The following is a 21,639-nucleotide window of genomic DNA, read 5'->3' as shown; positions in this document are numbered from 1 at the left end:
TCTGGTTCTGGGCTGACTGCTGCTGGACTAGGCAGTGATATCAGCTGCTGCTGGGTCTGGTTCTGGTTCTGGGCTGACTGCTGCTGGACTAGGCAGTGATATCAGCTGCTGCTGGGTCTGGTTCTGGGCTGACTGCTGCTGGACTAGGCAGTGATATCAGCTGCTGCTGGGTCTGGTTCTGGTTCTGGGCTGACTGCTGCTGGACTAGGCAGTGATATCAGCTGCTGCTGGGTCTGGTTCTGGTTCTGGGCTGACTGCTGCTGGACTAGGCAGTGATATCAGCTGCTGCTGGGTCTGGTTCTGGTTCTGGGCTGACTGCTGCTGGACTAGGCAGTGATATCAGCTGCTGCTGGGTCTGGTTCTGGTTCTGGGCTGACTGCTGCTGGACTAGGCAGTGATATCAGCTGCTGCTGGTTCTGGTTCTGGGCTGACTGCTGCTGGACTAGGCAGTGATATCAGCTGCTGCTGGGTCTGGTTCTGGGCTGACTGCTGCTGGACTAGGCAGTGATATCAGCTGCTGCTGGGTCTGGTTCTGGTTCTGGGCTGACTGCTGCTGGACTAGGCAGTGATATCAGCTGCTGCTGTGGACCTGGATGATGATTGGCTGTTTGATCAGAAGTAATGTAATCAGAGTAAATACTCGAGTACAGCTGAACATAGTTACATGATGACTTAAAGTCTGAATGGTTTAAATAAAATGTCTGAATGAACTGATGACATCACACAAATATTTTCTTTAATTTATTTTTTTTTTCAAACTCAAAAAAACAAACATAATATTTTAAATAAAGTTTTTTTCAGTTTGAACAAAAAGACAAATAATAAAAATAAACTTTAAAAACATGTCCACCGTTTTATCACTCAGTCTTTAAAGTCTCTGTGGCACCTTTACATTAAAGAAACATTAAAGAAACATTCAAAAAACATTAAAGGAACATCATTCATTTTTTCATATTTTCACTTCATATAAACGTTAAACAAACCTTATATTAACGTTAAATAAACTTTATATTAACGTTCTATAAATACAATAAAAACTTTATTCACGTCAGCTGTAACTAATAAAGTTTGATTTAACAAACTTCATGACATCATCAGTGACGTCACTTTTCTTTGATTAAAAAGTTTTTAACGTTTAATTCACAAAGCCCCTCCCACCAACACATGAAGCTCCTCCCATACAGTTGAGGCTCCACCCACTCCACTTCATTATCCAATCAGTTCAGTGGAATCTCTCCTGTCGTCCAATCATTATCTTCTCGCTGTCTTCTTACGATATTTTGATGTTAATTATTTAATTAAATAACATTTGTCCTGATTGAATCAATAAAGTCTAAAACTCTGATGTCACTGTGATGTCACTGTGATGTCACTTTCTGATGAAGCACTTTAAAGTTCATTAAGGCAGAGACGAAGATGCGTTCAGGGTCGCCACACACAGGCTTCAATCAGGTTCTCAACAACAGGTAAAAAAGTTCTGAGAGTCCAGGTGTAGTTCCAGTAAAGGTGTACCTGTCTGTGTGTCCTCAGGTGGACCTGTAAAGGTGTACCTGTCTGTGTGTCCTCAGGTGGACCTGTAAAGGTGTACCTGTCTGTGTGTCCTCAGATAGACCTGTAAAGGTGTACCTGTCTGTGTGTGGTGGTTCAGGTGAGTCATTGCTGGTCCAGGGGCAGCTTGACGAAGGCGATGGCAGCGAGCTCTTTACAGAACTCCTCGAGGACGATCAGTCCTCTCAACAGGGTCAGGTGCTCCAGTCTGAAGACACACACACAGGTGAACACACACAGGTGAACACACACAGGTGAACACACACAGGTGAACACAGACAGGCAGAGACACAGACAGGCAGACAGACAGGTAGTTACCCTGCATTGTGGTCCAGTCCCAGCAGGTGTCTCCTGGCGTTCAACAGTCTGTCTGTCAGATTAGAGACCAGCTGGATCCTCTGCATCAACTCCCCCATCAACTGAGAGACAGACAGGCAGAGAGACAGACAGGATGATGGAGTACTGTACTGACTCAGAGCAGTGAGACAGGTGTCTGTGTGCCTTACCCTGATGAGTACAGAGAAGAGTGACCTGGAGCAGTGAGACAGGTGGATGTAAGGGTTGAGCAGGTACTCGTTGAGCAGAGGATGATTGAAGGACGACAGCCTCGACAGAACGGCTGTCAGCTGGAGGTTCAACTCATACGGCTGACAGACAGACAGGTCGGCAGGTGAGAGACAGGCAGGTGAGAGGCAGACAGGTGAAAGACAGACAGATAGACAGGTAGGTGAGAGATAGACAGACAGGTAGATGAGAAACAGAAAGGTCAGAGTGGCATACCTGCTCCAGGACCCGGCCCAGCCGGTCGAAGAGAACCTTGAACAGGTGACCTTCAAAGAAGTGTTCAGGTGAGGAGGAGGGAGGAGGAAGAGAGACCGGCCAATCCCACGACAGAGAGAGAGACTGACACTCTGTCACCTGGACGACAGGAGGACACGTCAGGTACAGGACTGGTACCATGGCAACAGGTCCTCAAACATAAAGTCATTTCAAAATAAAAGTGTGAGTTCTGACCAGTGTGTGAGCGTCGTGGACGTACGACTCGTATCCGCCCTCCTGAAGCAGCTGAGCAGACCGGACCTGAACCGGAACCAAGCATAGGAAGCTGCACACACACACACACAGGGAGGGGTCAGAGGTGTGGGCGGGGTCAGTGGTGTGGGCGGGGTCATACAGGTGAGTTACCTGTTGACGACGTCAGCAGCTGATCCCTGTCCAGAGGGAGGAGGCGGAGCCGAGAAGGAGGGAGGAGGAAGCAGCTCACTGTCTGACATCACGCCGTCAGAGAAGAAGAACGGGTCCTCCTCCAGGTCACTGATTGGACCAAACACAAACACATGATTACTGACCCACTTCCTGTCCGTCCTGCAGACAGGTTCTCGGGCTCGGACTCACTCGCTGTCCTCTGTGGTCTCAACGATCTCGGTGGGCCTGTCGTCCTGTCCTGCTGCAGGTGGAGACAGGTAACTCCGACTCTGCAGGAAACTCAAAACCAGCACGTCCAAAATGTCCCTGTGAGGCTTCTGTAGTAACTCTTCCACCAGAGAGAGAGACAGCATGCTGATCTGAGGACAGACAGACAGGTCTGAGGACAGACAGACAGGTCTGAGGACAGACAGACAGACAGACAGACAGACAGGTAGGTCTGAGGACAGACAGACAGGTCTGAGGACAGAGAGACAGGTCTGAGGACAGAGAGACAGACAGACAGACAGGTCTGAGGACAGACAGACAGACAGACAGGTCTGAGGACAGAAAGACAGACAGGTCTGAAGACAGAGAGACAGATCTGAGGACAGAGAGACAGACAGGTCTGAGGACAGACAGACAGACAGGTGATCTGCAGTGTCTTTGTCCCTGCAGGGCTCCTGTAGCTGTTTATCTGGACTCACCTGTAACTGTTTACCTGGACTCAGCTGTAGCTGTTTACCTGGACTCACCTGTAGCTGTTTACCTGGACTCAGCTGTAGCTGTTTACCTGGACTCACCTGTAGCTGTTTACCTGGACTCACCTGTAACTGTTTACCTGGACTCACCTGTAACTGTTTACCTGGACTCACCTGTAGCTGTTTACCTGGACTCACCTGGTCTGAGATGTGGTCACAGCGCTGCAGCAGCAGGTGTGTCAGCGTGTCCGTCTTCAGCAGGAAGTGGACCAGCTGATCCAGCAGGAAGGGGGACTGGACCAGTCTGACGGCAGCACAGAGGAGCGAGGTGGAGAACAGGACTACCTGTTCACACCTGGACCACACAGACACACCTGGACGTCAGAGACAGGACGTTTACCTGAACAGGACTCAGAGTGGAGGACAGGTGGACTCACGTGTGCTGCAGCTGAGGCTGGACCACGTCTGACAACCACAGCTGGTGGACACACCGGGCCAGCTTCACCGCTAATACCTGCGAACACACACAGTCAGGTGACCACACACACACACAGGTGAGGGGGCGGGGCTATCAGCACACAGGAGGACAGACAGGTGCGTGTACCTCAGGTGCTTCTCTCGTCAGGTGATCCAGGAAGTCAAACCATGAGAAGAAGTTAGTCATGTGATCAGAAGCAGGAGACGCTGACCTGAGATCAGAGCTGCAGCGCGAGAACTGTGAGCTGGAGTACACAGAGTACACGTTAGTACTGCAGTACAGAGTACACAGAGTACACGTTAGTACTGCAGTACAGAAAACACAGAGTACACGTTAGTACTGCAGTACAGAGAACACGTTAGTACTGCAGAGAACACAGAGTACACGTTAGTACTGCAGTACAGAGTACACGTTAGTACTGCAGTACAGAGAACACAGAGTACACGTTAATACTGCAGTACAAAGAACACAGAGTACACGTTAGTACTGCAGTACAGAGTACACGTTAGTACTACAGTACAGAGAACACAGAGTACACGTTAGTACTGCAGTACAGAGAACACAGAGTACACGTTAGTACTGCAGTACTTCATGTGTGTATTCACTGTGTGTGTACCTCCATGGTGTGTGAGGCCAGCTCTGAACCTCTCCAGGATCCAGACTCTCCAGAGGCAGCAGGGAGTGAAGCTCCAGCAGCCTCCCAGCCAGCAGCTCTCCCAGCTGGGTGTGATCACAGAGAATCTCCCCTGAAGATCCGGACTGGACCGAGGACAGCAGCAGGAGGCTTTCATAGGCCTTCAGACACACTGAGGGTCTCTGTGGAGACACACGTAGAGCGTGAGGAGCCATGACCATACCATGATGATAACATGACCATACCATGACCAAACCATGACCATACCATGATGATAACATGACCATACCATGACCATACCATGATGATAACATGATCATATCATGACCATACCATGATGATACCATGATGATAACATGATCATACCATGACCATACCATGATGATAACATGATCATACCATGACCATACCATGATCATACCATGACCATAGCGTGATGATAGCGTGACCATGAACACGTCAGCCTGAATAAACGTGATCCGTCTGGCCTGAAGCTGCTCAGTTACCTGACTCTTGGTGAGCTGCAGCAGAACCGACAGCAGACCGGGCTCTGATTGGACGAGGCTGGAGGTAGATGAATCTAATTGGCTGGAGGGCAGTCGTGGCTCTGCCCCATGATTGGAGGCTTGTGTGCAGAGCTCTGATTGGTCAGAGGTGGGTGTCCTGGTTGCTGGTTGGTCCATAATCTAAAAACATGAACAGAGATTAACTGCTGCAGTTGTTTCCAACAGGAAGTCACAGACACAGTCACTTCCTGTTTATTGACCTGTTATCAGAGCATGATCAGCTGACCTCTAAGACGTGTCTGAGCGTGTGCGGATCCTGTTTGACTCTGGAGCAGACGACCAATAAGAACTGAGCTTCCTCCTTCTCAGTGAGAGAACCAGGAAGTGCACAGAGACGAATCAGCTTCTGAGGTGAGCAGAGGTGATGTCAGACAGTGACATCATCAGCACAGTCACATGACCCGATACAACACTGTATATGACACATCATACATGTTCATACCTGTTCGTGCCCATTCATACCTGTTCATACCCGTTCATACCCGTTCATACCCGTTTATACCCGTTCATACCCGTTCATACCCGTTTATACCCATTCATACCCGTTTATACCCATTCATACCCGTTTATACCCGTTCATACCCATTCATACCCGTTCATACCCATTCATACCCGTTTATACCCGTTCATACCCATTCATACCCGTTCATACCCATTCATACCCGTTTATACCCGTTCATACCCATTCATACCCGTTCATACCCATTCATACCCGTTTATACCCGTTCATACCCATTCATACCCGTTCATACCCACTCATACCCGTTTATACCCACTCATACCCGTTCATACCCATTCATACCTGTTTACAAACACAAACAATTTCCCTACAGGGATTAATAAAGTACTTCTGATTCTGATTATACCTGTTCATACCCGTCCATACCTGTTCATACCCATTCATACCTGTTCACACCTGTTAATACCTGTTCATACCTGTTTACACCTGTTTATAACCATTCCTACCCATTTATACCTGTTCATACCCGTTCATACCTGTTCATACCCGTTCATACCTGTTCATACCCATTCATACCTGTTCATACCCATTCATACCTGTTAATACCTGTTCATACCTGTTCACACCTGTTTATAACCATTCCTACCCGTTCAGTTCATACCTGTTCACACCTGTTTATAACCGTTCGTACCTGTTTATAACCATTCCTACCCGTTTATACCTGTTCATACCCGTTCATTCCCATTTATCAGAGTTTACCTCAACAGGTCTGTAGACATTAACCAGGTGGAGGAGAGGCTTCTGCATCTGAGACAAGAACTTAGAGAAGAACACCAACACCTGCTGGACCATACCTGGAGGATACTGAGGAGGAGGAAGAGGAGGAGGAAGAGGAGGAAGAGGAGGAGGAGGAGGAAGAAGAGGAAGAAGGAGGAGGAGGAGTAGGAAGAAGAAAGAGAGGAGGAGGAGGAGGAGGAGGAGGAGGAGGAGGATTAAACCCTAAGTGCAGTGAGTGCAGGTCCGAGTCAGGCTGTGGTTGAATACTCAGTTTATCTCATGAAGGTTCCTCACTGAGTGAAATTAAAGTGTCAGTGCTTCCTTTATTATCTCCTTCAGAGGAGACACTGGACCATCCTTTAGGAAAGGACAAAGGAGGTATATACTTGATATTGGACTGCTCCCTAAAAGTTGTGTCCAGGTCGGCTGTTGTTACCTGAGCCTTCCCCAGAGTGCACAGCGTCTCCAACAGTTTGTGCTGCAGCAGATAATCCAGACACGATGCAGAGGTGTCCACAGCCTGATGACAATATATTAATACAACAATATATTAATACAACAATATATCAATATATTAATATACTAATATATTAATATAAAAATACATCAATATACTAATATATTAATGCAACAATACATCAATATATTAATATACTAATATATTAATATATTAGTATTAAGGATTAATACAACAATATATCAGACATTGCATGTCTGCTCTTCTGCTTTTGATATATTACAACTGAACATCAGGGCCGGTTCTAGGCAGGGCAAGAGGGGGCAGTGCCCCCTTAAATAATGTCTTGCCCCCTCAAATCAAATTTAGAAGTGAGAAAGCAAATTTCATATGCTCACATAAATTTATACGCTGGCTGCTACGAGTTGACAAAATTATTTGTAGTAGCGGAAAACGCCGAAAAGAGACACACGGTACAGTATTAGCTTTCTCTAATCACTCCACTGTACGGATATTCACAGGCTGCGCAGCACACACACCCCTCCTCTCAAGCGGCCCAGTAAACACCCAATCACTGTTGCAGTATGCAAATGAGGCAAGACGTAGCCTGACTGTGTACTGTCAGGTTTCAGCATGAGTATTTGACGGAGCTGACGAAAGACAGACACGCGTGCCTTGACTATTGTGCCATTCTATGCACAGCCCATAAGAAGAGGTTAACGACGAATGTTAGGGTCCAAAGAAATAGACTGGGCAGACGTGGCAGTACGGACTGTCAGTCTCTTCAGAGGGAACGGAGTAAGCAGCATCAAGTCTTTCACTAACTGCTAAGACCCACTGTGTTCTGTGTTTGTTGACACCAATGTCCGGCCAATCACAATTGACTTGTAAAAGCACCGAGTTTTACAAAAAACATTGACAGTATGCTTTCGGTGGCTACCCTCCCCCACTCTCACGAAAAAAATGATACATCAGTCAAGAATTCCATGGCAGGCAACTAGTAAAAATGCAGGACTGATAAGTCCCGAGGCCAGGTTACTCAAATAGCGAGGACTGCTCGCATCCAGAATAATACCAACATGCTTTGCCTTCCTGATGGCAGAAAAGAAAAGAAAAGGTTAAAGCAATTAAAGTGCAATTGCAATCGTGAAATAATAAGACGTCACGTCAGTATGGACTAGCAGGAACACAAAATGCATCAAAGCTGCAACCACTTAAGGTAGGACACTGCGGGTTTCTCTTCAACCCCATCGAGGGCCACGTTACCGCCGTCGTGGCAACTAGTATATTTGATCACGATCAAGTCTCACATAGTAAGTTATCGAATGCATCTCAGTGTACTACGTCTGTAGGGTGACTCCATACTAGCATCAATCCGTGTTGTAGCGTCATGGGACCTCGGTTACCATCATCAATGAGGCGTGGCTCTAATCATTCTGTGAGAAGTGATATCACAATCCCTGTGTCAACTATTTGATTAGAGATGGCATCTTGAGAGCCGCCTTAATTCTGAAGTTAAGCGTTGGGGCGTGTTGGAAGACCACAGTGCAAATGCGCGTAAAAGCGCGTAATGGTGCGAAAAAGAATTGCCAGCAGATGGGAGAAACGGCCCCTTAGGAAATATCTGTGATAAGCAACCTGAAATTTCATAATTAATTGCATAATTAGCAAAGTGTTGGAATTGACTGGCCTAGGCAGTTCAGTTTGGAGAGATTCAATGAAGAAAACGCCATACTATAAGCACAAAAAGTGCTGGAGTATGGTCTGTACACATGATGCCAACATTGACTGCCCCCTCAAACTTCCTGCCTAGAACGGGGGCGGCTGAACATAATGTTGAATCGTTTCTTTGTTTGCCTTCACGTGTTCATACAATGTACTAAATTACAATGTAACATAATTTACAATGTTATAATGTAACTAATTACAATGTAACTTAATTACAATGTAACTTAAACATGATGAATCTTTCTCTATCCAGACCTCCTAAATCATGACTACACCTATCAGGTGAGTCTTCCAGGCTGTTGCTTCCCATGATGCACGGTTCAGGTGTGTTCAGGTGTGTTCAGGTGTGTTACCTGTTGCTTCTCCTCATACACCAGGATGTCCACATCTGTTTGAGACGCCACGGGATGTCTGTCTGTCGACGGGGACACTTTCATCTACACACACACACCATACACACACACACACACACACACAGATGACTGTGATTGGCTGATCAGGTGTCTCAGGTAACAGAGTGTCTGCAGCTCCTCACCTGTCTCGTTAGTGAATAGTTAGTATCGCTTTCCAATGATCGATAAACGAGTCCAACAGGTCGCAAGGGCTCCCTCTGAGAGACAGACGAGGTGGAACGGAGTGACGAGACGAGGTAAACAGATCATATTATTCAACGTTATCATCAGTGAAGTCATGTGACAGGAACCGTGTCGTTTGTCATGACGACAGGGCTCACGTGACCTACCTCACGACTGATCACATCAACAGAACCCCGCCCCTACCCTCCCCTGTCTGTCTCTGTCCTCACCTGTCTGTCTCTGTCCTCACCCTGTCTGGCAGTCACCTGAGCCACTATCCTCCACGTACAGGTAAAGCTGTTAGCTTCACGTGCACGTTACATTGTAACTCAGATAACAAGTTCACAGACCTGTCTGTCTCTCTGAGGGTGAGACAGGCTGACACACAGACAGACAGACAGGCTGAACACAGACAGTCTGCCTGTCTGTCAATCTGTGTGTCAGCCTGTCTGTCTGCCTGTCTGTCAATCTGTGTGTCAGCCTGTCTGTCAGTCTGCCTGTCTTCTGTCAGCCTGTCTGTCAGTCTGTGTGTCAGCCTGTTGTCAGTCCTGCCTGTCTGTCTGTCAGCCTGTCTGTCAGTCTGTGTGTCAGCCTGTCTGTCAGTCGGCCTGTCTGTCTGCCGGTCTGTCAGCCTGCCTGGCTGTCTGTCTGTCTGTCTGCCTGCCTGCCGCCTGTCCTGTCTGTCTGTCAGCCTGCCTGTCTGTCTGCCCTGTCTGCAGCCTGCCTGTCGTCTGCTGTAACTTTGTAACTCTGAGCTAACAGCAGGAGCAGCAGTAGCCGAGCTCGCGCTCCCTCACCGTCTCCAGCGGTGCACAGCATGTGGTCAGCTGTTAAACGTCTCCATTCTCTCCCGCCAAAACTGGGCCGTGGCGGCCCGTCCGTTTGCCCGTTCGACCCGGTTTATTCCCGGTTATCTGCCGGTTTAGTGCGACATTTGTGTCACCTAAACTGACAGCTGACACTTCCGGGGAGGAGTTCATAAAACACAACTCGAACGAATCTTAGTGCATCCGGTTGGAAATTCCAAAATAAAAGCTTTTTACAGTGTGTATTAGTACTAATATTGTGTCAGAGATTTTTTACAGTGTGTATTAAATCAAATAAGATCCAATCAGATTTTATTGTACAGCCCAAAGTCACACAGTCATTTTTCCCTGAGGCTTTCCAATCTGTACAGGGAGTGACACCCTCTGTCCTTAGACCCTCGGTTCCAGTGAGGAAAAACTTGCCCACAAAAACCTTAAAGGGAAAAAAGGTGGAAAAACCTCAGGAAGAGCCACAGAGGAGGGATCCCCTCTCCCAGGACGGACAGACGGGCAATAGATGTCATTGTACAGAACAAATCAACACAAACATTTGTACAATTACAATAACTGATAAAAGACAATGAATTACAAGGAATGATAAAAGACAATGATTACAAATGAATGAATAAAATGACATGAATACAATGACAATGAATAAAATGACAATGAATTACAATGAAATGATAAAATGACAATGAATTACAATGAATGATAAAATGACAATGAATTACAATGAATGATAAAATGACAATGAATTACAATGAATGATAAAATGATTACAGGAGCAGTGGAACCTGTGATAGAGACAGAGAGACACAGATGCTCCTGATGAAGCATATATAAACTGAATAGAAGTGGTCCAAGTACAGAACCTTGTGGACTCCATGACAAACTTTGGTCTGCATGGAGGATTCATCATGACGTGAACAAACTGAGATCGATCTAAGAAATACGACTTAAACCAGCTTAGGGCGGTTCTTTGATGCCAGTTTGATGTGCCAGTCTCTGTAAAAGAATTGATGGGTCAATGGTGTCAAATGCAGCACTAAGATCGAACAGGACAAGTACAGAATGAGTCCTTTGTCTGATGCCATTAGGAGGTCATTTGTAACTTTGACTAATGCGGTCTCTGTGCTATGATGCACTCTAAATCCGGACTGGAAATCCTCAAAAGACTATTGTTATGGAGAAAGTCACACAGCTGATAGCTACAGCTTTCTCAGTATCTTAGAAGCAGAAAGGGAAGGTTTGATATCGGTCTGTAGTTGGCTAAGACCTCCTGGGTCTAGAGTGGGCTTTTAAGAAGAGGTTTAATTACTGCTACCTTAAAGGACTGTGGTACATATCCTGATAATAAAGACAGATTAACATATTCAATAAAGAATGACTAACTACAGGTTAAAACATCCTTGAGCAGCCTGGTTGGGGAGGGGTCTAATTATTCTATTAGTACTAAAACTGGTATTTTTACAGTCTATTAGTACTTGTACCTCTGTCAGAGTATTTACAGTGTGTATTAGACTTGTACCTGTGGTGTACCAGAGTTTTTTTGTAGTGTAAGTATTGCAGTAAACAAACAGCTGATTATTTATTGATGGTCAGCAGCTGTGCTTCAGGTGTGGGTGTGGTCTGATAAGGAACACTGGTGGACAGGTAGAGTTACCTGCCTGCAGCCTCTCCCCCATGGCCCCGCCCTGCTCTGTTCTCAGGTGGAGCTCATGAGCCTGAGCGACAACCTCGGGTTCATTTCATCCATCCGACAGCAGCGTCCAACCAGACAAGGTGAGTTCCTCTCTTTATATCAATACACACCTGAAAACAGGTGTGTATTATCTCAGAGTCTGTGTCTGTTTTAGGATTTTATCTGCTAGATCCACCTAAAGCAGGAAAAACACACCTGAGAGTGGCTAAGCTTCTACCTGAAAACAGTCAAAACACCTGAGAGTGGCAAGCTCTACCTGAAAACAGGTAAAACACCCGAAACAGTTTTCACAAATCAAACATTCTTCTATGTGTTTGGCTAAACAGGTGAAAACAGGAAGTGCTTCATCACGTTCTCTTTACCTGTTAGAATCATGAGGCGTTACTGACTACGGGGTTTTTCAGTTTCCTCTTTGTTCCAACTGGAAACTACCTGTCTGTCTACCTGGGCGAGGCACTTCCTGTTCCTCTGAGCTGCAGCTCGGGGCCTCATGTACGAAATTCTGCGTGGATTCCACGTGAAACTTGGCGTACGCCAAAACCCGGAAACTGTCGCGTGCGTTCGCATGGATCCAGCACGTTTCTTTTGTTCATCCCAGTCAACGTGGAATTGAGCGCACGTGCAACTCCTCCCTGTCCACGCCCTATTTACAAATCTATTTAAATAGGCCCTGGACCTGCAAGATATGCTGGCTGCAGACCTCCACTGTCAGGCCCGGAAATGCAAGGGATACATTTCAAAATAAAATCATGAATTCGTGAATGCACTTCCGGTTGGATCGTTTCCTCACAAATGAATTCATTATTAAACAATGACATAAAATGTTTAATTCCCAGTCTATTGTATATATTGTTTTTATAGTAAACTTTTCTTTGGTCAGTGCACATTTTCTCTTAAGCTAGTATGTATGTAATCAATGATTTAATCAAAATCAGTTAAATGTACACGTTAGTGCTCTTTATTCAGAAACCCTCAGTCCACATCTACATTTCAGGATCTGGTTATTATAGAACACAGATTAAATGTAAATATAAATATTTCAATATTTATCATCACAGTAACAGTGTTACACACATTAGTAGCTGTAAACACTCAGCATTAGAAAAATACATACGTTGTTGGTGCTACATAAGGAGTAAACATTATAATCATCACTTAGAAGTTACATACGTTGTTTCTGGTGCCTGTTGTTTCCCAGATATATTAGTGTGTGTGTGAATGGGTGTAAAGAGACATTAACTTAAAGAACTTTGTAGAAAGGCGTTTATGAAGTTCAGTCCATTTCCTGTTATTAGTTTACGGGCAGACCTGCCACATCCATATGGCGGACACGTTAAGCGTAACGCAGCAGCAGACCAACCCGCTCAGTGAGCATCTGAAAATGAAAATGACCCCCTCAAAATGTCCTCTCCACGTCCCACCCCCAAAAAAAACGTCATCACTTCCGGGCCTGACAGTGGAGGCAGGTGCGTGACAGTGGAGGCAGTGCGTGACATGGAGGTCTGCAGCCAGGTGCCTCTGGACCTGAGATCACCTCTTGTCCGAAAATGAATTTCACAGAGTCTGAACTCGAGATTCTAGTGAATGAAGTGGATTCTGTCAACAGGGACAAATACCAAAGACGTGAGGCTGAACAACGCTGCATGCGGGACGATGCGTTTCCATGTCAGTCAGTGCATCAGCTCTCACAGTCCCGTCCACGTGCGTCACGGCTCCGCAACACACACAGCAGAGCTTCTGTTGTTCACGGAGCATAAACTCAGCACGGAGCAGACAATCAGCACAAAATACAAAATAAAACCTCCGGTTGATTTTCAAAATAAAATACTCCGTGTTCACCGCGGACGAGTTTCATTACAAGAACACGTCATCATGGCGGGGGCCGACCTGAAGTCAACAGGTGAGGGGTGTTCAGGTGTAATCATTGATGACACTTCACATCCTTTTTATAGGACACCAGAAAAAGATGCATCATCGCAGGAGTCGAGAGACTACAGCCGGAAATATCACGGATTATACTGTGAAGTCACGAGATCTCGTGCGTTCTGTGTGAGTTGGTGACGGCGGAGTACGCAGCCGTTCCGGAGCGGAGCCGTCCTGCAGCCGTTCCGCATGCTGGTGTATTTTACGGGTGAGGCGTAAATGCCGTGGGATCGAGCAGCGCGCACACAGGTGTGGACAGGTGTGGACAGTGTGGCGCCGCGGCTGAACATTTTAACCCCCGTTTTTACTGACAATTACTGAACACAGAGATGATCAGGGGCTTGTTAGAAAGCTCTGTAGCTCTAATTTCAGCAGCAGAAAATAAAGAAAACCAAAAATATGATATCTAATTCATGTAACCCAGCTTACGGGACAATTAAACGAATAGAAGCCACCCATCTGCACACCGTGCAGCCTCCAGCCTGTTCCCACCATGCTGTTAGTCATAATGAATGAGTCGTGCGTTGAACCAGGCCACCTTGCCATGAGTTAGTGAGCTTCATTTGTGCATCACATATGATTTGAACATGATGGAATGAAAATGTTTCCTACTGACAAAAACAAATTCATCCTGTGGTTTATAGCAAGTGTGTGCAGTCAGTAGCTCCGATTACATCAGGAAACGGCTCTCGCTGCAAACTGTGCTTTAATGTCGGCCTGTTCACAGCACTGTACGGGAATCTGATGTACCAGAAGACATTCAGATGATTCCGTCCCACACAGCTGGCATGGCTCGGCCAGGGTTAACTGGCACACTCCTGACCGATCGGCCAGCTCCCGCTGGAATGCCCCTGTTACCAGGAACCCCAGCGTGGTCAGCACAACCCCGAGCTACTCGCCGGCCCCCGTTGCGCTCTCGGGCCGGCCGCAAATCTGCGCACAACTCCAGTAACACGGGCCTTGGTAACCGAAATCGTCTTATGAGCAATTATCATGGTTTGCAAGTAAATCCTTGCGTTCCTTAAATACTCACTCACGTCGGATTGCACCATTTGCAAGGTCCTCTAACAACGCAACGCTGCCTTTGTTAATACATTTTCTTAATCACATCACGCATGCTTTTATATCCACCATATAACTGCAAACACATGGGTGTGTTAATGTTCATCAGTGTGTCTCTGATGTGCACATCACTCTGATGACTACTTGTTTTCACATTATTAACAGTTTCCCCCAGCGTCACCTCTAAGTGTCGCCAAAGGAACAACAGCTGTAGAACGTGCGTACGACAGCTATGAAGTTGGCGTGGGGCACGCACATTTCTACGATTGTTTTCACGTTTGATACATTTGAACGTGAGCGTGGAAAAGGACGTACGCCACTTTTTGTGCGTACGCGACCTTTGTACGAGGCCCCCCAGGGGTTTTTGTGTGTGGGGGATGAGAGACAAAGAACAAGCTGACCTTTAAAACTCCGCCCCCTACAGGTGACATCATGGTGTACCATCCTGAGTTTGAGCGTCCAGGTCAGGGGGCGAGCTTCAGGTGTGGGGGTGGAGAAGATGGACCGGGTTCCTGTTCCTGAGAGTCTGTACGGAGGTTTCTACAGCGGCGACGCGTACCTGATTCTCTCCACAGCACAAGAGCCGCACCGGACCCACACAGTAGACTGCACACTGGATAGGTACTGCAGTACTCTTGTACTATACTGCTATATGACCTGCACTACTGGAAAGGTACTGCAGGACTCTGTGTACTTATATTGCTACTGCAGTACAATACGTGTGCTAAAATAAACCACACAGCAATCAGTGTCATGTGACATTAGTACTGCTCTCTGATTGGTCCGTTGGCCTGCTTCTGAATTGGTCCGTTGCAGGTTCAAGAGTGTTCTCAGGAGGAGAGCGGGGCAGCGGCCATCTTTGCGGTGAAGATGGATGACTACCTGGAAGGGCTGCCGATCCAGTACCGCGAATTCCAGAACCACGAGTCAGCACCTTCACTGGGTATTCAAGACCGGACTCAAGTACATGGTGAGCACTGCGAGTAATCAGAGTACTCATGTAATCGTCCTGAGCTGTCATCTGATTGCATAAATGACATCATTTCCTCTCACACAGAAAGGGGCGTGGCCTCAGGGTTCCAACACGTAGTGACCAATGACGTGGACGTTCAGCGTCTGCTGCAAGTCAAAGGTCGTCGTGTCGTCAGGGCAACGGAGGTTCCTGTCAGCGGGGAGTTTCATCAACCAGGGAGACAGCTTCATCCTGGACCTGGGAGAGTGAGACGGGCAGGGGGGGGTGAGACATGTCTCCCTCTGAACTGTCTCTCTCGTTACAGAAATCATCCAGTGGTCTGGTGCCATAGTAACCACTTTGAGAAGCTGAAGGCCACCACGGTGAGTGGTGACATCACCTGATGAATCATCACATCATTGACATCACGACTGACTGACTGACTATTGATTGACAGGTGTCAAAGGGTATTCGTGATGACGAGCGGTGTGGGGCGGGCCACTTTGGTGGGTCTGTAACGAAGGGAGGAGCCAGAGAAGATGCTGGAGGTGATGACACGAGCAGAGTTGATCACAGACCTCTTCCTGTTGACCTCGGACCTCTTCCTGTTGACCTTAGGTTTTCTCGGGGAGAAGCCGGACCTGCCGACAGTCACCATGACGACACCAGAGGGACGCCTCCCACAGGAAACAGGCGCGGCTCTATAGGTAACGGACTTTGTCCAATGGACTCGCGGGCTCAGCGACTCGAGATGTCAGTGCTTCCTGAATGTCCACTGGAGGCTTTTATTGTGAGTGCAACAGGAAGTGTTTACACTGTCTGTCTGTCAGGTGTCCAACACCGGCTCTGACATAAGAGGTTACCATGGTAGCAGAGCAATCCATTCCGCCAGGAGGCTTTGCTGCCCGCGCGACTGTTTCATCCTCGACAACGGAGCCAACGGACAACTCTACATCTGGAAAGGTCCCAATTGGACGGATCAGACCAGTCTGGCCTGGCCAGGACCAGTTCAGACCAGCCTCAACCTGATTGGTCAGTGAGACTGTTTGTGTTTACAGTAAGGAGGCGAGCGTCGACGAGCGGCTCGCCGTCATGAAGACTGCCAGAAGTTCATTGACAAGATGACTACCCAGCACCACAAGGTTAGCGGGTCCACTGTCACATGTCGATGGTCTCACCTGTGCAGAACTGATCATGTGGTATACCTGTCCAACCACACCCCTTAGGTCCAGGCCTTCCTCAGCACGGGGAGACGCCGCTCTTCAAACATCTTAAGGACTGGAGGGACCCCCGACGACACGATCGGCATGGGAACGGCCTATGTGTCCATCAGATCGCAAAGATCAAGAAGGTAACCGCCGACCAATCAGATTCAGGATCGGGTCCAGATGGTTCCTGTAAACTAAGTCTAGCCTTCTGATTGGACAGGTCCCGTTTGACATGGCAGAGCTCCACCAATCAGAAGCCATGGCTGCGCAGAGCAGGATGGTCGACCGGGAGCGGAGACAACACAGGTGAGGGGGGGGCCAGGCCGTCCAGCCAATCGCAGCTCTGCTGGCTCCACATGGAGCTAAGACCATGGGAGATCTGGTTTGTTCTAGATCTGGCGTGTTGAAGATCCGATAAGGTTCTGGTGGATCCATCTGTGTTCGGTCAGTTCTTTGGAGGAACAGTTACATCATCCTGTAGAGTATCACCACGACAACCGAGATGGGCACATCATCTACATATGGTGAGCACCGGGTCCTGGTCTCAGGAGTTCGGGACCCGGTTTCAGAGGCCCTGGTCCTGGTCTTCAGGAGGCCTGACCCTGGTCTTCAGGGGTCTCTTCTTTTGCAGGCAGGGGGCGGAGTCCAGCCAGGATGAGCTCGGAGCGTCGGCCATCTGGCGGTCCAGCTGGATGATGAACTGGGAGGCGGTCCGGTTCAGGTATGTGACCCAGGCTGACTCATTTCTCCCTGACAGACAGAAACGAACTGAACATTGTTGACAGGTAACCGATGACTTCCTGTCTGCAGGTGCGGGTGGTTTAGGGAAAAGAGCCCGCCACCTCATGAGCCTGGTTGGAGGACAACCATGGTGGTGTCAAAGGGTGGGACATCCAGAGACGGCAGCCAATCAAGAGCAGAGGACACGCGCCCTTCAGATTCGAGCCAATCCGGCGGGAGACTGCAGAGCTGTGGAGGTGAGACAGAAGACAGGTCCTTTACGGGTCGCCTGGTGATCAGGCTAACTGGTTTGACCTCCCTGGTTTCTCCGTCGGGACCCATCCTCCTCCAGCCTGAACACCAGCCGTGTTCCTCCTCGTGTCTCCTTCTGGATCCTGGACCTGGAGAGGGGCCAGCAGCAGTCCAGCTGAGGCCCCTGGGGCGAGAGGCTGGCTGAAGTCCTGCAGGTGACCCCGACCATGCTGGAGGAGGGGGTGGAGGAAGTGAGGGGGGCGAGGTTTAGTCTAAACAGTGAACTGATCAAATCTGACTGGAGAGTTCTGTGTTGCTTACAGGTGCTTCTGGGATACGTTTGGGGGGCAGGATGGCTACAAGAGGTCCCTCGCCGCAATCCACAATGGAGGATCATCCTCCTCGCCTGTTCGCCTGCTCCAACAAGACCGGGAACTTCCTGGTGAGTCTGCAGAGCGTGTCACATATAGCATGTTGGTGGGTTACCTGGCAAATGTAGCCTGCTAACGTATCAGACTAACGTAGCCTTGGTGGGCAAAACGTAATACATGAGGCTAACGCTAGCTAACTGTATCCTGTTCAGATGGAGGAGGTTCCAGGTGAGATGATGCAGGCTGACTCGCTCTGATGAGTCATGGTCTTGGTACCTGGGACCAGGTGAGTCTCCTGTCATCACTAGGTGTAACGCACGTCCCAACCCCCCCCTTTGTGTCCTTTCTTCCTGTGTCCTCCTGCAGGGTTTGTTGGATCGGAAAGGAGGCTCTTGGGAGGAGAGAAAAGGAGGCGGTTGTCTCAGGTGAGAGACAGGAAGTATCAGAGAACCCTCTCTGCTCCTGGTGCGGCCTTCAGGGCTCAGATTGAACCTGGTTCTGGTGTCATGTGGTTCAGCGTGTGTTTGTGTACAGCTGTCAGGGAACATTGAGAGTGACCCGGCGGACCGAGACTCAGGGACATCCATCGGGATGTCAAACAGGGATTCGAACCGCCCACCTTTACGGGCTGGTTCTGGGCTGGAACCACGAGTACTGGACCACCGACCCGCTGGAGGATCTGTGACATCACTTCTGTTTACACATAAATGACTGTCTCACTTCTGATCAATAAAAGCTGTCTGACCACCTGTCTGTCTCTCGAGTGTGGTGGCTTGACATGTGCTGTAACAGTGAGACGCCTATAGAAACATAGTAGCAACAGCTTGATGGGGTAATAGTTTATTGGAGCTTCGCTTTATAAATACTGACGGATAAATAAAGAAAGATTCATAAATACGGAGACAGAAACCACAGCCGGGTCCAACTGGTTGTGTGTGTGTTTTTCAGTTTTCACAAACTTCTCATCACATTTTTAAACTTTTACGATAATTCTGAATTTACTTAAATGCTCTGAAACGACACACGTCTAAAGTCTGAACGGACCGGACCGGGTCCATGTTCAGAATTGACGGAAGCCCAGAGCCGGACAAAATAGTCACATAAGGCGGCTAACGTTTTTCCTACCTGCTCCAGTCGTTTGTGCTAAGCTAGGCTAACCCTCTGTTAGCACAGCTGTCCCTTTAAAAATGTCACCAGAACAGGCGGGTCCAGTGTGAATACGTGCAGTGTTGGTCATTGGGCACTCCTCTTCCACAGACAGGAGTGACCAAAGGAAGCAGGATATGAGATGTCAGACTTTGAAAAGGAAACATGCAAAACAAAACAGAAGTGAGCGGTTCCTAGCAACAGATCCGTTTGCAGGAGGTGGACTGACAGGCCTGTAACGATCGAGGATTGGTTGATTTGTAGAAGAGGGGCGTGGCAAGTTAGCCCCCCTGCTGTCTCTCACACTTCATGCAATCGCCTTCTTTCCATCAGCCAATCAGAGCTTATCAGTTGCCGGAGTTAGCGGAACTCGCCGTTCTCGGTGATTCTGCAGTGACGATGTGTTGCTAGGCGACAGGCCGTTCTCTGTGATGTCACAGCGTACCGCTCCTTCAGCTGCGTCAATGCCGCCATCAGCGAGAGTTTCGTGCATCGAGACTCGAAATCCCCTCTTCCCTGAGAGACAGACAGGAAGTCAGAGAGATAGACAGACAGAAAGACAGACAGACAGGAAGTCAGAGAGCAGACAGAAGTCAGAGAGACAGACAGACAGGTACCTGTCTCGATGATCTTCTGTTTGGAGTCGATCACTCCTGCATGTCAGAGTGATCCTTCTTCAATCTCCTCTACTGCCATCAACCTGCAGACAGACGGTGAGAGGATAGATAACAGGTGAGACACAGAAAGGTCAGACAGACAGACGGTGAGAGGACAGACAGGTTCTGACCTGCTGATGATGCTGTTCTCTGCAGGTCTTTGTCGTCCTGAAGTCCTCTCAGTCGGCTCGCTGTTCCTCCAACCGCACCTGAAACACACAGTCCTCTCTTATTGGTCCAGCAGAGTCATGTCCATCTGCCTTCCACAGGTGATCAGGTGGGTGACCCACCTGGTACTCCTGCAGCATGCGCTGGTTCTGTTGATCCTGGATCAGCAGTCGTGCTTCAAATCATCCTGACGCAACGAAGCAACCCGCACTTCTCTTGCAGCAATGCATCTCCTGCTGGTATGGGACCAGACCAGAGCAGGACACACAGTCAGAAACAGAACCAGAGCAGGCAGGACACACAGTCAGAACCAGACTGGGACAGACCCAACACCTGTCCTTACCTTCTCTATGAGGGCGTCGTCATGGCGATCGTCCTCCGTCTACCGTACGAGGAGGCGAGTTCATGTTAAGCAGCCAGGCAGCGTCGATCCAATGCACACGGTGACGGAGGCTGAACAACAATACACACTCAACTGGGTAACAATGTGAACCCAAATCAGGCTCCGCCCTGTACTCTGTTGCCACGATAACAGGCTGTTACCTTGGCGGCAGGAGCCGCTGTTTCTCAGGGGCTGTCCCCTTTAGATGACGATGACGTCTGTCTGAGACGTGACTGGCCACGCTCGGCCAATCAGGACTGGATGAATCAGGCTGCCGGAGGCCGGGGCGAGGAGGATAGGCGGGGCCTCCCCCACCGCTGAGCATGCTGGGAGGTTGTCCGACCCGAGGAGGTCCAGGTGGAGCGGAGGAGGGCGGAAGGGGCTGATCAATCCGTCTCTGAGGACCCGACGAGTTCTGACGAGGAGGGGGTGGGTTACCTGAAGGGGGAGGGGCAACATAAAGCTTAACCTCAGACCAGCAAGATAACGTGACAGTACCATAGATCACAGACTTATGATGACTCAGCCCAGGATGGCCAGGGAGCAAAACCCAGCATGAAAACCACCTCAGTAGGGTGCTGTGTTCACTGTTGAGACTGGACACTGCTGGTTCAGAGGTTCTGCTGCTGGTTTCACTGTTAGACTGGACTCTGCTGGTTCAGAGGTTCTGTCGCGTGTCACTGTTAGACTGGACCCTGGGTTCAGAGGTTTCTGTCGCGTGTGTTCACGGTTAGATCTGAACACGGCTGTTCAAGAGGGTTCTGTCGCTGTGTGTCACTGTTAGACGGACACTGCTGGTTCAGAGGTTCTGTTACTGGTTTCACTGTTAGACTGGACACTGCTGGTTCAGAGGTTCGTTTACTGTGTTCACTGTTAGACTGGACACGGCCGGTTCAGAGGTTCTGTTACTACGTGTTCACTGTTAGACGACACTGCCGGTTCAGAGGTTCTGTCGCTGTGTTCACTGTTAGACGGGACACTGCCGGTTCAGAGGTTTCTGTCGCTGTGTTCACGTTAGACTGAAACTGCCGGTTCAGAGGTTCTGTCGCTGTGGTTCACTGTTAGACTGGACACTGCCGGGTTCAGAGGTTCTGTCGCTGTGTTTCACTGTTAGACGGACAACTGCCGGTTCAGAGGTTCTGTCACTGTGTTCACTGTTAGACTGGACACTGCCGGTTCAGA

At 48.6% G+C, this 21,639-nt stretch overlaps 2 protein-coding genes across 2 annotated transcripts in view; one reads left to right on the top strand and one right to left on the bottom strand.

Moving 5' to 3' along the window:
• Positions 1-1,601: 1,601 nt before the first annotated feature.
• fhip2b (FHF complex subunit HOOK interacting protein 2B) overlaps positions 1,602-21,639 on the bottom strand; it is a 32,117-nt gene continuing 12,079 nt past the window's right edge. The window contains exons 4-18 of the mRNA XM_010750478.3: positions 6,786-6,869; positions 6,332-6,436; positions 5,339-5,458; positions 5,053-5,232; positions 4,529-4,728; positions 4,039-4,156; positions 3,872-3,948; positions 3,633-3,789; positions 2,944-3,113; positions 2,734-2,862; positions 2,563-2,653; positions 2,329-2,466; positions 2,055-2,195; positions 1,867-1,967; positions 1,602-1,756 (exon numbers count right to left, since the gene is read on the bottom strand). Coding sequence (XP_010748780.1) covers positions 1,654-1,756; positions 1,867-1,967; positions 2,055-2,195; positions 2,329-2,466; positions 2,563-2,653; positions 2,734-2,862; positions 2,944-3,113; positions 3,633-3,789; positions 3,872-3,948; positions 4,039-4,156; positions 4,529-4,728; positions 5,053-5,232; positions 5,339-5,458; positions 6,332-6,436; positions 6,786-6,869 — 1,914 coding nt within the window. The 3' untranslated portion in view covers positions 1,602-1,653. The remainder of the gene's footprint in view (positions 1,757-1,866; positions 1,968-2,054; positions 2,196-2,328; positions 2,467-2,562; positions 2,654-2,733; positions 2,863-2,943; positions 3,114-3,632; positions 3,790-3,871; positions 3,949-4,038; positions 4,157-4,528; positions 4,729-5,052; positions 5,233-5,338; positions 5,459-6,331; positions 6,437-6,785; positions 6,870-21,639) is intronic.
• The window catches only part of LOC104939059 (gelsolin), a 28,850-nt gene continuing 20,925 nt past the window's right edge, over positions 13,715-21,639 (top strand). Inside the window, exon 1 of the mRNA XM_027284379.1 lies at positions 13,715-13,748. Within this exon, the coding sequence (XP_027140180.1) occupies positions 13,730-13,748 (19 nt within the window). The 5' untranslated portion in view covers positions 13,715-13,729. The remainder of the gene's footprint in view (positions 13,749-21,639) is intronic.

The sequence above is a fragment of the Larimichthys crocea genome, chromosome XI, assembly GCF_000972845.2.
Source record: "Larimichthys crocea isolate SSNF chromosome XI, L_crocea_2.0, whole genome shotgun sequence".
NCBI lineage: Eukaryota > Metazoa > Chordata > Actinopteri > Sciaenidae > Larimichthys > Larimichthys crocea.
The sequence above is the reverse complement of the archived record's forward strand: the minus strand, read 5'-3'. Positions and strand labels throughout refer to the sequence as shown.